General features: G+C 44.2%; 1 protein-coding gene across 1 annotated transcript in view; it reads right to left on the bottom strand.

Moving 5' to 3' along the window:
- RPL7 (ribosomal protein L7) overlaps positions 1-16,336 on the bottom strand; it is a 90,282-nt gene extending 73,946 nt beyond the window's left edge. The window contains exon 1 of the mRNA XM_033935268.1: positions 16,222-16,336. Within this exon, the coding sequence (XP_033791159.1) occupies positions 16,222-16,235 (14 nt within the window). The 5' untranslated portion in view covers positions 16,236-16,336. The remainder of the gene's footprint in view (positions 1-16,221) is intronic.
- Positions 16,337-16,536: the final 200 nt, after the last annotated feature.

The following is a 16,536-nucleotide window of genomic DNA, read 5'->3' as shown; positions in this document are numbered from 1 at the left end:
CACTCGCAGTATGCTCCGACCGCCTCTTCCTGTACTAAAGTCGGGCCTTACCAATCAGGAGCTGCTTTGACACACAGCTCCTGATTGGTGAGGCCAGACTTTAGTACAGGAAGAGGCGGTCATAGCATACCGCGAGTGATTTCCTTCACTCACCGGCGCTCTGGCTGCCCTCTCCTGCCCTTTCCTGTCTCCCCTGCTAAAAAACGTATTTGCGGTTTTTCAACATTTGTGAGGGTTCCTGGAACGGAGCCCCCAAGTATTGGAGGAAATTTTTTAAAAATAAAGTAAAATTCTGGAATTTCTCGTGGCACACTCGGAAATCTCTTCAGGGCAGTTTGAGAGATACTGCCATATCCAAATCCATGCTTATGTTGTGATATCAGTGTTAAATCCCAATTCAACAAAATGTCCAGTAATTTCAAAAATCACAATTTGCAAGTATCCATGCCTCTTCCTCAGCTCAGCCTGAGTTTTGCATAAAGGGTTCTCTCAAAGAAGCGATCATCTGGAATCAAATTGAAACTGATCAAATAACTCAAACGTTACCCCAAATTCCTTGGGCACACAATTACAAATTCTTAGTGTAAAGCCAGAAAATATAAAAAATTAGAACTCCAGTCCACAGCCATTTATAGTTTCTATATTTATAATATTTATATTGAGAATTTGCGACTGTATGCCCAAGGGATCTAGGTCAATTTTTGAGATCTTTGATCCGTTTCAATTTGATTACAGATCATTTCTTTGGGAGAAGAACCCTTTATGCAAAACTCAGGCTGAGCTGAAGACGAGGAATGGATAGTTGCAAATCATGATTTTTGAAATTATTGGGTATTTGTTGAATTGGGATTTAACACTGATATCATGACATGAGCATAGGGTTTGAATATGGAAGCTAGTTAGAATTGACCATGGATTGTTTCCTTGTATTTGTATTGTGTTACTTGAGGGTTTAACTTACTTTTTTGACCCAAAACAGCCATTGGATTTTCTTGTAGCGTGACTGTATGACTCTCCAATGGGGAGGGAATGCCTTAATCAGGCTGAGACAATGATATGGGGAAGCCTCCAGAGAAAGTATTTTGCTTTTTTTTCCTTATTGATTATGGACCGACTGGCTGGGTAACATTATCATGCATTCCTCATCCTACTTCAATTTTAGAAAAGCAATAAAAACAAATTTGTTCAATCAATTGTAATCTAAAAATCTTATAATGTATCACTACTCCCAACCTGTACCTTATATACGATGACTTTGTACTGTACTTCACTGTATTGTACCACTTTACTGATTGTTCAGCACCTCTTATTGTATGTTTAAATATATTTATTGATTTTCAAATCATATAATCAAGAATACCTTGTACAGAAAGCAAATTAGCAATTCTACATAAAGCAAGAAACATTCCAATAACATTAAATCATGTATTAACTAAAATGCTCAAGTCCTCAAATTTGGATCCAAGATTTCTTATAAAATAAAACAAAGATAGAAGAATTGAACTTAATGTACACTCTTTCATAAAGTTAGCTGGAAGGCTGATTGCTGGGATTAACCAATAGTCATAGAGCTTATGATTTTTCTACCTCCAATCGGGAGAGCGCTAAAAAAGAAGTCAACTGATTAGGCTCAAAGAAAACATATTTAACTGATCGGTGATGCACTATACATTTACAAGGGTGTCGCAAATAAAAAGTAGCACCCAAAGATATAACACCTGGCTTCAACAAAAGAAATTCACGACGACGCTTTTGCGTCTCTCGTGATAAATCAGGAAATACCTGCACTTTACAACCCATAAATTCTTTCTGTCTATTTTTAAAGAACAGTTTTAACAACCATACTTTATCAATAGAGAGAGCTACTGTTATAATCAAAGTGCTCGATTCTACAACCTCTTTATCTGATTTTTCCAATAACTCTGATACATCCAATAGTCCTTGATCCGACGGCTTTTTTTGGTAATTTAATCTTATTAGGTAAATAATAGACTCGTGATAAAGGAGGTAATGAATCTTCTGAGGCCCCCAAAACTTCAAGAAAATATCTTTTAAACATTTCTCTAGGAGGTGTCAGTGGAAGCCTAGGAAAATTAATGATTCTTAAGTTGTTGTATCTGGAGTTATTTTCTAAGTTCTCCATCTTTCTTCTAAGATTGATATTGTCTTTCATTAAAGTTTCCTGTAATTGTTTGGATGATTTAATGTCCTGTTCAAGCTTTTGAACAGAGGAATTAGAGGCAGTCATATCATTTTTCAGTTCTTTAAGTTCAGTAGAATGTTGAGATAATTTCCCCTCAATTAACTGAAGTTTGGGACTTATGGTCTTCACTAGTCCGGCCATAAGATCCCATAGTGAGTCCAGAGTTACTTCTGAGGGTTTTTCCAGAGAAATTATAGGTAAAGAAATGTCATAGTGCTCACCGTCCAGTTGAATAACTTGTCGCTGTCCCTGAAGGTTAACTCGCCTCTCAGATGATTCCCCCTCAGCTTCTTCAAAGGAGCTCATATCCATAGGAGCTCCTGTCAGCAGGCTCTGTGATGGACTACTTGCCTCAGGGGAAGACAAGACCCCGACCTCCGGGGTTACCTTACCCCTTGGAGAGCTGCTTAGCTGAGGTTGCGGGGGCGGCGCCCTAACGTCGGGGCTCAAAGATGTCTCCAATCCCGGAGGAATCTCCACGGCCTCACTGACGCCGCTACTCCTCTGCGGGCCTCCCTCCGACGCCGAAAAAATGCCCTGCATCCGTCTGATGAGTTCCCCGATGTCACCAGCCGCGGGGGTGGCCGTGGGCCGCGAGGCACCAGCGGCACTACGGCCCCTCCGTTTAGGCATCGGGTAAGTAATTAACCGCTTGAAAATTATTAGAAGAAAAATCCTCAGAGCGGCATCTCAGCGCGTCCAGCCTGACGCCATCTTGGATCCCAGCACCTCTTATTGTAAACCGCCTCGAACTATCATGGCTTTGGCGGTATATAAAAAAATTAATTATTATTATTATTTCTGACAAATTGTGGACTGTCTTAAGATGATTTTTTTTCCTGATATTTTGATTTCCTTTTGTTATATTACTGAAATTTCATCATCATGGATATATTGAAGAGATTGTAAATTTACAGTGTTAGGGGAAAAAAAAAAATCATCGTTAGAATGCAGAAAAGTGAAAAAAAATTATGCTTAATAGTCTGGAAGACTTTTCAGTTATTGGTGAAAAAGACGATAGCAATCTTTTGGAACAATGTGTTGCTTTGATGGCTCTTTAAACTACTGGTTTCAAACTACTGTGACCTCACGGTTGGGAGCACTGACCACACATCACTTATTTAAGATTAGGGTGGCTTTGAGACAAGTACCAAATATAACTTGTAACATATTTAACAGAGTACTAGATAAATAATTTCTCCCATAATATAATTTTTTGCTAACAAGGAGGACCCTATTGTAACACAGATCGTGGGTACCTCCTAACTTATTGAATAATGGTATAACTGAACTTATAACTGCAAGTGTGTAAACGCACAGCAGCCTTAGGCCTGCCTACCTTAAGTGCAGGCACCTAAATGCGGCAATGACAAGTATGGTTTACATTAGTGCTGCCCGATTCGTGATTCGAATTGATTCTTTTACAAAAAATCAAATTCACCAATTCAAGTCGGCCCCCTTGCTAGAGGGGCTTTCCCTCTGCTGCCTGAGTCCGCCATCTAATGTAACTTCTGGTTTTGCGAAACCGGAAGTTACATAAGAAGCAAGGGCTTTGGTAAAGGGAGCGCTAAAAAGTAGTAGTAAGTTAAAAAAATAGTAATAATGAAAGGTCCCATCCTTAATGCACGTTAGCGAGAGAAAGCGCTGACTGTTCCCCCTGCGCGTACGATCCCAGACGCAGAAAGCGAATGCGACTCTCCCTCCCCCCAGTTTTCTCGCAGCCCAGGCCGACTGCAGCGCTATTTGGTGCCAGTAAAACGAAGGCTATCTAGACTGCCGATGCTGCTTTTCAGTGTGCTTCGCTCTTGTCTCTCTTCCTGTTGGCTAAAACATGCAGGAGCTGCTCCTCCCTCCAGCTCCAGTTAGGCCTAAGCAAAGGGCTTGGGGTCCTCGGGGTTGGGAGCCTTCAGTTGAACTATCCTCACCATCCTTCGAGATTTTGATAATTAAAGTAAAAAAAAAAAAAAAACAACTGCATGAGGTTGCCAGAAATCCCACATTAGTCCGAAGGATCCACTCTGGAACTGTATAACTTGATAGTTCTCATGCTGTTTTCTTCACTAGGGTGGAGGGGGGAAGATGGAAGGTGGAGGGGGGATGGATGGAGGGGAGATTATGGAGAGGGGAGATCATGGAAAGGAGAGATGGGGGAGGGATGGAAGAAATAATGGATCTAAAAACAGAAGAGGGAGAGAGATGGTGGACAATGGGATTTAGGGAGGGAAGGAACAGAAAGGGAGAGAAGTTGGATACAAGGGATGGTGTGTGGGGGGTAGAGATACTGGATACGAGGTTAGTTAGGAAGAGAATTTGGAGAGATGGTGAACCCTGGTATGGTGGGAAAGGAGGGAGAGATGCAGGATGAAAGGGTAGTTAAGAAAAGGAGATGGTGGATCTGGGGATGGTTGGGTCCAACGCTGCAGCTGCGGGGATGGAGATATAAAAAGGAAAGATGTCAAACCTCCAGGGCAGGGAAGGAATACGGAAGGGGAGAACAGAGATGGATGGTTAGCATGGAGAAAGAAGGAGACTCTGGCAAGTGCGTTATCAGAAGACAATCAGAGCGTGAGACCAACATGATTTGAATAATGACCAGACAACAAAAGGTCAAAAAATAATTTTACTTTCTGTTTTGAGATTATAATATGTCAGATTTGAAATGTGTATCCTGCCAGAGCTGGTGTTAAGACTGCGAACGTGAGCTAGGATTTAACAGAGGAAAAGTCTTTTCTGTTTACACCACAGCGCCAGTGTGGGTAGGAGAGGGCAAAAGGGTGAAGAGGCTATAAAAGGGATAAAGAGGCTATAAAATAAACCCACCCGGATGTTTGGAAAAAAAAAAAATACCCAATTGGGCAGGAAAATCGAATCATCAATTCAATAGGCTGTGGGTGGCAGCACCTATCCTTCTCTTTGGCCCTCTTCCCGTCTGGCCCCCCCAATGGCGTCTCAGGACACGCCTGGAGGGCCTTCACACACACACACGGACATCAACATGATGTCACACATGCGCGTGATGTCATCACAGCAATATACGCGCACTTCCAGGTGTCTCGAGCCAAGGCACACTAAAGGTAGTGGGACACTGGTTTACAGTATTCTTTAAGTTAGATGCCTAAGTAGAAACCTGTCCTTGGGTACATCTTCCTTGCAAATACACACTATACAGTATTGGTGCATGTAGTTATGCACATTAGTACTATTCTATAACTCAAGTGGCACTAATCTGAACTTACCCATGTGAATTATAACCCTATTCTATAAACTGTATGTGTAAAATTATCTAGTACATAACTGCACAGGAGCATTCACATGGGAAAGACGTGTCGTGTGCACTGACTATTCTAACGAACACCTTACAGAACACCATAGTTATGAACACAAAGTGCCACATTTACATCTACCACATACCGTATTTTTTGCTCCATAAGACGCACTTTTTTCCCCCAAGAAAGTGAGCAGAAATAAGGGTGTGTCTTATGAAGCGAATATACAAAAAAAAAAACCCCCACAACATAAACCTCGGCAGTACCTTTAAATCAGGAGTGCCAATACTTTTTGGGCTTGCGAGCTACTTTTAAAATGACCAAGTCAAAATGATCTACAAACAATAAAAAATTTTTTAAAACACACAGTACACTGTACGCAGAGAAAATGTTAATCATTTATATTCCGTGGGCTTTCAAAGAGGTCAAGGCAGCTGACTTTATGCAATGTCACCTCAGTAACAACTATACAAAAAAGAGACAAATATACCCCCTCCCTTTTTACTAAACCACGATAGTGGTTTTTAGCGCAATTTGTGCTGCTCTCGATGCTCATAGGCTCCCTGTGCTAAAAACCGCTATTGCAGTTTAGTAAAAAGGGGAACATAGTGCAAAATATAGACAGCAGATAAAAATTCTCAAAACAGACACATTTTGATCACTAAATTGAAAATAAAGCAGTTACTTACCGTAACAGGTGTTATCCAGGGACAGTAGGCAGCTATTCTCACATATGGGTGACATCATCGACGGAGCTACGATGAGGAAGCCTCGCAAGCAGACTTGCTTGTAGACACTAGAAGTTTCGAGTCAGCCGCACATCGAATGCGTGAGTGCCACATCAAATGCGTGAGTGCCTTCCCGGCCAGCACAGGGCGCGTTTCCTCAGTTCAGATAGCTAGCAGAGAAGCCAACCAGGGGAGGTGGGTGGGTTGTGAGAATAGCTGCCTTCTGTCCCTGGATAACACCTGTTATGGTAAGTAACTGTGCTTTATCCCAGGACAAGCAGGCAGCCTATTCTCATATATGGGTGACCTCCAAGCTAACCAGAATGGGATGGTGGGAGTGTTGGCAATTTAGAATACATTTTGTAATACTGTCTGGCCAAAATGGCCATCCCGCCTGAAGAAAACATCCAGACAATAGTGAAAAGTGAAAGTATGAACCGAGGACCAAGTAGCAGCCTTACAAGTTTCCTCAATAGGTGTAAATCTGAGGAAAGCTACTGAAGCTGCCATTGCTCTGACCTTATGGACTGTGACTCTACTCTGTAGGGCAGGGGTGTCCAATGTCGGTCCTCGAGGGCCGCAATCCAGTCGGGTTTTCAGGATTTCCCCAATGAATATGCATGAGATCTATTTGCATGCACAGCTTTCAATGCATATTCATTGGGGAAATCCTGAAAACCCGACTGGATTGCGGCCCTCGAGGACCGACATTGGACACCCCTGCTGTAGGGGTAATCCAGCCAGGGCATAGCAGTAGGAGATACAAGCAGCCATCCAGTTGGAGATGGTACGCTTAGAGATAGGATGTCCCAATTTATTTGGATCGAAGGAGACAAAAAGTTGAGGAGCAGTTCTGTGTGGTTTGGTGTGTTCCAAATAGAAGGCCAAAGCACGTTTACAGACCAGAGTATGAAGAGCTGATTCTCCAGGATGAGAATGAGGCTTTGGAAAGAACACTGGAAGAATAATGGATTGGTTGAGATGAAATTCCGAAACCACTTTAGGTGGGAATTTAGGATGAGTACAGAGAACCACCTTGTCATGATGGAACACAGTGAAAGGTGGATCAGCAACTAAAGCTTGCAGCTCACTGACTCTTTGAGCAGAAGTGAGGGCAATGAGAAACACCACTTTCCAAGTGAGATACTTCAGATGAGCCGTAGACATTGGTTCAAATGGAGGCTTCATCAATTGAGTAAGAACAACATTGAGGTCCCAAACCACTGGAGGTGGTTTGAGAGGAGGTTTGACATTGAAAAGCCCTTTCATGAATCTGGAAACCACCGGATGAGCAGAAAGGGGTTTTCCTTCAATAGGCTGATGGAAAGCAGCAACTGCACTGAGATGGACTCGGATCGATGTAGACTTGAGGCCAAAGGTGGATAAGTGCAAAAGGTAGTCTAAAACAGAAGACAAGGAGGAATGTTGAGGCTCCTTATTGTGAAAAATACACCATGTAGAAAATCTAGTCCATTTTTGGTGATCGCATTGTCTAGTGGTAGGCTTCCTAGAAACCTCTAAAATGTCTCTTACAGATTGAGAAAACTGAAGAGGAGTTATGTTGAGAGGTACCAAGCTGTCAGGTGTAAAGACTGCAGGTTGGGATGAAGCAGAGATCCCTGACTCTGTGTAAGCAGAGATGGAAAAACTGGTAGAAGGTATGGCTCCCTGCTGCTGAGTTGAAGGAGAAGGGAGTACCAAGGTTGTCTCGGCCACCGAGGAACATGGTCGTTATTTAACTTGACAAGTCTTGAGAATGAGAGGGAATGGAGGGAATGCATACAGGAAGAGATTTGTCCATTCCAGAAGAAAAGCATCTGCCTCAAGGCGATGAGAATAGATCCTGGAGCAGAATAGATCCTGGAGCAGAACAGAGGCAGTTTGTGGTTGTGGGGAGCTGCAAAGAGATCTATCTAAGACGTTCCCCACTGTGAAAAAATGTGATGAAGAGGCAAGGAATGGAGTGTCCATTCGTGAGGTTGCAGAAGACGACTTAAGTTGTCCACCAAGCAATTTTTCACCCCCTGGATGTAGACAGCTTTGAGGAAGGTGTTGTGGCGGAATGCCCAGTCCCAAACCTTCAGAGCTTCTTGACAAAAGGGAGGAAAATCCCATCCCTTCCTGTTTGTTGACATAATACATGGTGACTTGGTTGTCTGTCTGAATGACGACTACCTGATCTTGAAGATGTTGAAAAGCTTTGAGAGTCTTGAAAATTACTCTGAGTTCCAACAGATTGATGTTACACTGATGATCCATACTGGTCCAGTGGCCTTGAGTACTGAGACCATCGAGATGAGCGCCCCAAGTGTAGGTCGAGGAATCTGTTGTGAGGACCTTCTGATGAGGGGGAGTTTGAAACAGCAAGCCTCTGGAGAGATTGGAAGAGAGCATCCACCAGCTGAGACGCTGTCTCAATGAAGGAGTGACTGCAATATATCGAGAAAGTGGGTCGCAAACCTGCGTCTACTGAGATGCCAGGGTCCACTGAGGAATTCCGAGGTGAAATCTGGCAAAAGGAGTCACGTGTACTGTGGAGGCCATGTGACCCAGGAGTACCATCATGCGTCTCACTGATATGGAGGAGTGGGAAGACACTGTATGACAGAGTTGAAGGAGGACTTCCAGACGTTGTTGCGGAAGGAATGCTCCGAGTTGGATAGTATCCAGAACAGCTCCGATGAATTGTAGATTCTGAGAGGGTTGAAGTTGGGATTTGGGAAATATGATTTCGAATACCAAACTCTGTAGGAACCACATAGTCCGTTGGGTCGCTACAATAACCCTTTGAGATGTTGAATCTTTGATGAGCCAGTTGTCCAGGTAGGGAAATACCTGAAGACTATGGTTTCTGAGAGCTTCGGCTACCACTACCAGGCACTTCGGAGATGAAGCCAGCCCAAAGGGCAGAATTCTGTATTGATAATGCAGATTCCCCATCCGAAATCTGAGATATTGATGGGAGGCCAGATGAATAAGAATATGAGAATAAACCTCCTTGAGATCCAGAGAGCATAACCAGTCGTTCTGATCTAGGAGGGGAACCTGAGTGAAATGAAGAGAGTATCCTTCCCTGATGATTGACAGCACCCAGAAGGTCGGATGTGATTGTCTCCCATCGGTGGTAAAAATGATGGAGACGACCTCCAATAGGGGGAAGATAGGAGAGAGACAGAACGGTGGAGGTTATGCTCTGTTTTAAACAGTCAAAAAGGCTATGTAGCCTTAGGTGCAGCAGCAGGTTGAGGTTTCTGTTGCTTCTGATTCTGCTGTTTCTTAAGAGGAGGGCGAGTGTAAGGAGCCGCTCTTGGAGCAAAACGCCTCTGATAAATAGGAGGAGGGCGTGCAGGCTTGGCAGAACTGGCTTTGGCTTAGGTCTGACAATAGAAGCAGAGGATTTTTCATGCTCAGACAATTTCTTGGTGGCTGCCTCAATAGATTCATCGAAGAAGTCATTGCCTGCACAAGGAATATTAGCCAAGCGGTCCTGAAGATTAGGATCCATGTCAATGGTAAGAAGCCAAGCAAGGTGGCGCATTGCTACAGAACAAGCAGCCGCCCTGGCAGACAACTCAAAGGCATCGTAAGAAGACTGAAGTAGATGTAATCTGAGTTGTGATACAGAAGCTATAACTTCTTGAAATTCAAAGTGCTTTTGAGTATCTAAATAACTGATAAATTTAGGCAAAAGAGCAATGAGGAACTCAAAATAAGTTATAAAATGAACATTGTAATTAAGGACTTTAGAGGACATCATGCATTTTGATAGATGCGACGTCCGAATTTGTCCATAGTTTTCACTTCCCTTCCAGGAGGAATGGTAGCATAAACCTTGGAAGGATGGGACCTCTTCAAGGATGACTCCACAAGTAGGAATTGGTGAGATAATTGTGAATTCTCAAATCCTTTGCAATGAATTTTATATCTGGTGTCCAATTTGCCTGGAACAGCTGGAATTGCATAAGGAGTCTCCAGGCATCTGGTAAAAGTCTGAGACAAAAGCTTGTGAAGAGAAAGCTTAAGTGGCTCTGCCAGAGGTTGAGGAAGAACATAAGAACATAAGCAATGCCTCTGCTGGGTCAGACCCGAGGTCCATCGTGCCCAGCAGCCCGCTCACGTGGCGGCCCAACAGGTCCAGGACCTGTGCAGTGATCCTCTATTTATACCCTTCTATCCCCCTTTCCAGCAGGAAATTGTCCAATCCTTTCTTAAACTCCAATACCGTATTCTGCCCTATTACGTCCTCTGGAAGTGCATTCCAGGTGTCCACCACACGCTGGGTAAAGAAGAACTTCCTAGCATTTGTTTTGAATCTGTCCCCTTTCAGCTTTTCCGAATGCCCTCTTGTTCTTTTATTTTTTTAAAGTTTGAAGAATCTGTCCCCCTCTACTCTCTCTATGCCCTCATGATCTTATAAGTCTCTATCATATCCCCTCTAAGTCTCCTCTGCTCCAGGGAAAAGAGACCCAGTTTCTCCAATCTCTCAGCGTATGAAAGGTTTTCCATCCCTTTTATAAGTCATGTCTCTCTCCTCTGAACCCTCTCGAGTAACGCCATATCCGTCTTGAGGTACGGCGACCAATATTGGACGCAGTATTCCAGATGCGGGCGCACCATCACCCGATACAACAGCAGGATAACTTCTTTCGTTCTGGTTGTAATATCCTTCTTGATTATACTTAGAATTCTATTCGCTCTCTGCGCACTGTGCCGTCGGTTTCATTGTCATGTCCACCATTACCCCCAAAGTCCCTTTCTTGGGTACGCTCATTCACTAACATCCCTCCCATTGTATAGTTGTACCTCGGGTTTCTGCTTCCCAAATGCAATACTTTACATTTCTCAATGTTGAACTTCATCTGCCATTTCGTCGCCCATTCCCCTAGTTTGTTCAAGTCCCTTTGCAAATTCTTTGCAGTCCTCTTTAGTCCGAGCTCCACTAAATAGTTTGGTGTCGTCCGCAAATTTTATTAACTCACACTTTGTCCCTGTTTCTAGATCATTTATGAATATAATAGCAGCGGCCTGAGCACCGAGCCCTGCGGAACACCACACATGACCCTCCTCCAGTCCGAGTAATGGCCCTTCACCCCTACCCTCTGTTTCCTACCTGTCAACAGTTTCTGATCCATCTATGTACGTCTCCGTCCACCCCATTACTTCGAGATACTCCTTAAAGTATTTGGAACCAGCATCCAAATGAAGGTCCAAGTCTATAGCCATAGTCTATAACATTTGACGAAGAAAAGAGGAGAAAGATAGCTGATCCACCAATGCCTTGCCTCGAAAAGGACTCAAGGTCGTTGAGGCAGCCTGGGTTGAAGATGAAGCTTCGGCCGGAAAAAAAGGCATCAAAAGAATAGGGAGACTTGGACGAATCAATCGAAGCCGCCGAGTCCTCGAGATTTGGAAGTGGAGACCTCAATCGAGGAGTCGGTGGTCTAGTAGAACTGGAAGGTATAGATCGAGGCTTAGTTGAAGAAGGACGCTCTTTGGAAGAAAAGCTATGCCTGGAAGTATGCTTCAAACATCAGTGAGAACGGTGCTTGGAAGCAGATCTTGAAGTTCGAGACTTCACCCCAGAGATGGAAGCAGGCGATAGCGCCAAGGAATGGATGGGGCTGGAGGTTGTGGATCGAAGCTCCAGAGGCTTGATTTAGGAACCTCAATACACTCCCAAAGACTCTGTTCCTTGTATGGAGTGTGAGGATTCCTGTCGAGGCACTTGCAAAGAATCTGCTCCTTGCTTTACGTGCATAGATGCCAGACCAGACACTCGCAGAGACTCTGCTCCCTGCATAGAGTGTGTAGTCTCAGTCTGAGGCATAGGAAGAGGCTCGATCTCACGGGAGTCTGCAGAATGCCCAGGCTGGATTAGAGTAACAAACTTCGGTCCCATATTAGTGAGGAACTGAATGAATTGCTGCTCTAACATGGTCTGGAAAGAAGCCGGCAAGGATGGATCCGTGTCTGAAACCGGACCACCTGCTTTGGCTGGAGGTTCCACAGAGGCAGTGGAAATGTGCTTTGACTTGGAAGTCTTAGGCACCTTAAGCACCACCGCTGGAACTTTCTGCTGAGCAATCTGACCTGAGGATACAGCAGACGTCGTCGAGGAAAGAACCACTGCAAACGAAGAAGGTCTGATGAGACTCGAGATTGAAGCAGTGGAGGCAGGAGGAACCTCGATCAAAGGCGAGACCGAGGTCAGCTTCAGAGTCGAGGAAGTGGTCGAATCCATCCCGAAGAGCTTCTCCACTGAAAGCAGACACGTTTAAGGGCTCGAGGTTGAAGAATAGCACAGCGCTCGCACGACTTCAGGGTGATGGTCTGGCCCAAGGTACTTGAGACTCTTACTGTGTGGGTCCATAAGAGAAATCGCACGCTGACACTGGCTACACTTCTTGAAGCCTGTTGTTGGCCGGGACATAGGAGGAAAAACAACCGCTGCAAAGTCGAAGTCCCTGGACTGTGGCCGAGCGGCTTGCCCCGGCAGCCAAACGGAAGAAATAATTTTTTTTTTTAAACGAGAAATAAACTAAATACGATTCGTGAAGGAAAATAACACAAACCGCAGTGAGAGAAGGCACGAAGTAAAGTTAAGTTGAACGCAGAGAGTCAAAGAGGGACTTCTCGGCTCCGCAGAAAACTGAGAAGACGCACCCTGTGCTGGGCAGGAAGGCACTCGCGCATGCGCAGTGCGGCTGACTCGAAACTTCTAGTTTCTACAAGCAAGTCTGCTTGCGAGGCTTCCACATCAGGGCTCCATCGATGACGTCACCCATATGTGAGAATAGGCTGCCTGCTTGTCCTGGGATAAAATCATTTTTCCTACCTTTGTTGTCTGGTGATTTCATGAGTCTCTGGTTGCACTTTCTTCTGACTGTGCATCCAATATTTCTTCCCTTCTTTCAGCCTCCTGTATGCTTCCTCTCCTCCAGACCTTCATTCCCTCCCCCAACTTTTTCTTCCTCTCTCCCTGCCCTCCTCCCCTTTCTTTCTTTTTCGCCGTCTTTTTTTGTCTCTGCACCCCTTTTATTTCTGTACATCTTTCTCTCTCCATGCCCCCTTTCTTTCTTTCTCCCTGTCTTTCTCTCTCCATGCCTCCTTTCAGTCTGTCTCCCTGCCCTTCCCCAAGCCACCACCGCCATCAGGGAACAGGCCGCCACCGTAAAGAGGACACTGAAGCGCCAGGCCCACCAACCTTCCCCCCACCCAATGTCAATTCTAAAGTCGGAGAGGACGTTCCAGGCCAACCAGGCAGCGATTGGCTAGCCCAGAACTTCCTCTCCAACGTCAGAATTGACATCGAGTGAGGAACGTTGGTCGGCCCGGCGCTTCAGTGTCCTCTTTACAAGGTCGGGAAGCAGGTAGAATGGAAGGCAATGCAAGTCTATCAAGGAGCCCAGGATGGGTACCATGATCGACTCACGTTCCCTTTGCGATCTACTGGTCGATCGCAATCGAACTTTTGGGCACCCCTGCTTTAAATGTTGGAGGTCGGTGGACGGCTGCCTGCTGCTTGTCGGGGCCCATGGCGCGCAAGCACGTTAATGCCTGGGCCCAGGCACTTCCCTAATTCGGCCGATCGCTGATGCTTCACAGGACTACTGCCTGATTACCTGCACATTGAGGCCAGCGGCGCACAAGCATGCTGCTGCGTGGGCAGGCACCAGTTCTGAATGGCTACTCAGTTCTAGACCACCAGAGGGGTGGGGTAGGGTACAGAACCTGGCAGGGAGGGGGGACAGGATGCAGAGCCTGGCAGGGAGAATTTAGTTAGGAATGTTTTTTTCTTGTTTTCCTCCTCTAAATCTAGGGTGCATCTTATGGAGCAAAAAATACGGTACATAAGTGGTTGCATCTAAATGCCAACTTGTGCTAGTATTCTATAATAATATCAATTATGCATTTAATTTGCATTTAATTTGCCATTACAGAATTTGTACTTATGAGTCAAAATTTGAGGCTCCTTTTACAAAACCACGCTAGCGGTTATAGCTCACGCACAGGATTAGCACGTGCTAGCCGAAAATCTACCGCATGCTCAAAAGGAGGCGGTAGCGGCTAGCACGCACATGCTAAGGCCCTAGCGTGGCTTTGTAAAAGGAGCCCTTAGGCCAGTGGTTCCCAACCCTGTCCTGGAGGAACACCAGGCCAATTGGGTTTTCAGGCTAGCCCTAATGAATATGCATGAAGCAAATTTGCATGCCTATCACTTCCATCATATGCAAATCTCTCTCATGCATATTCATTAGGGCTAGCCTGAAAACCCGATTGGCCTGGTGTTCCTCCAGGACAGGGTTGGGAATCACTGCCTTAGGCAACCTTTCTTCAACTGGCTCTAATAAGCAGGTATTTGCAGAATAGCACTTAGGTACCTTACTGACACTTTCATGGTAAAGTGTACACTTACATTGTGTTACTATGCAACATTGGGTAAGTACAAGGAGAACCAAGATTATAGAATTACCCTTCACGTGTCAACTGTAAAAAAAGAAGTTCGCTATTTATAAGCAGTGATGCTTTGTTACAAGGACATGTACTGTAATATTCCTCCTATGTTACTACTGTATTTAGTTTGTAAAAATGGTTGCTCTGAAGTGACTCATTAACAGGGACCAATCTTTAAAAAAAAATCTTGGCAAAGAAAAACTATAAAATATGCCATAAGCTTCACTAGATACCTGTTTCTGAATATCTATGTTTTAAAATTTTTAGCTTTGACTTTAAAACCCAATACGGGCTTGTTCCTATTTGTTTTCAGCTAAACACCAGAAGGATTTATAAGATCGGAGGATAAGGGTTACTTATTGTTTTATCAGTACATGCTTTTCCTGAAGTTGATACCAAGTCACTTTTTTGTTTGTTTGTGTAGCCCTTCTCTGTAGAATGCTTTGATCAAGCCCCGAGGACTGAGAAAGATTACATATTTGTTTATCGTACTTGTTAAGTTTGTACGCAGCATACAGAGCCTATACTTACTCTACGTATACTGTATCCGCACACACAAAGATAAGCACGACGCATATATATTACCTTGTCTGCCATGTCTGTATTCGTCTCATAAATAATCAAATATATTTAGCATGAAAATTATTTTCAGGCGGCTACCACATATCACTCATTTCACAAAAAACAGGAACTTTTTCCTTGATTTTAATTAGCAGCCTTATCAAAACAACTTTCTAGGCCCTCAGCGTCACCACTCAGAACTCAAACTTATCACTGTTCTGAGCTTTACGTGACAAATCGTCACTGGGTCTATTTTTTCTTTTTATAGGTTATCAAGAGCTTAAAATAGCTTAATTTATTTTATCTTCTTTAAATAATCTATAAGTAAAATTAGATTATTTAAAGAAGATAAAATAAATTAAGCTATCTTCTTTAAATAATCTATAAGTAAAATTAGATTAAAGAAGATAAAATAAATTAAGCTATTTTAAGCTCTTGATGACCTATAAAAAGAAAAAAATAGACCCAGTGACGATTTGTCACGTAAAGCTCAGAACAGTGATAAGTTTGAGTTCTGAGGGCCTAGAAAGTTGTTTTGATAAGGCGTCTCATAAATAAAGCATTTTTGTTCCTTCTTTTTACAATGCTTTGTCCTCTTGACAACAAGACAGAGCTCCCTATTTGGTTTGATGGGCCGGGACTGTGTAATTCCACGGCGAGCCAAGGCCTCTTCCCATACGGGACCGCAAAGCTATAAGCCTTCCTCGCCCATCTACGAGTCTCTTCCTACTACCCGAAGAGAGGCCCAGAGCACCAAGACCCGACTAGAAACGGCTGCGGCTACCACTCCGGATACGGAATAAGCCATCTCCACGCAGGCCCCACCAGCTACCTGGAGCAGCGCCCTCCTCCGCCGCAACACCATCTTTCAGGCGCTTTCCCTGCGCCAAATAATACTATTAGCTAGTAGCAGAGAACCTACAGCACCACATAGAGCGCACCAGTGTGTCAATAATCGGCCGATAACTTAGATGATAACGGATAACAAGACTGAAAAAAAAGCACTCACTCTTTACCCGCCATCTTCGCTAGCCGAAAAGAGAACGCTGCGCATGCGCAGCTACAACTTATTAGCGCAAGAAGGAAGTGTCTTACGTCATAATAAACGGCCTCGCGGTGGTGGGTTGGGGTTGAATGCGGGAAGGTTTGGTGTTGTTGAGATACTTTACTGTTATTATTCTTTCATTTCTATAGCGCTAAAAGGAAGACCTTATAATCTAATTTGGACAGATAGGACATATAGGGAGGGGTTGGGGAGTTTCTTGCAAAGACAATGACAGGATAGACGTACGTAATTTTACGGTGAGTGGGAGTTCGGAATTGA

The sequence above is a fragment of the Geotrypetes seraphini genome, chromosome 2, assembly GCF_902459505.1.
Source record: "Geotrypetes seraphini chromosome 2, aGeoSer1.1, whole genome shotgun sequence".
Lineage (NCBI taxonomy): Eukaryota > Metazoa > Chordata > Amphibia > Gymnophiona > Dermophiidae > Geotrypetes > Geotrypetes seraphini.
The sequence above is the reverse complement of the archived record's forward strand: the minus strand, read 5'-3'. Positions and strand labels throughout refer to the sequence as shown.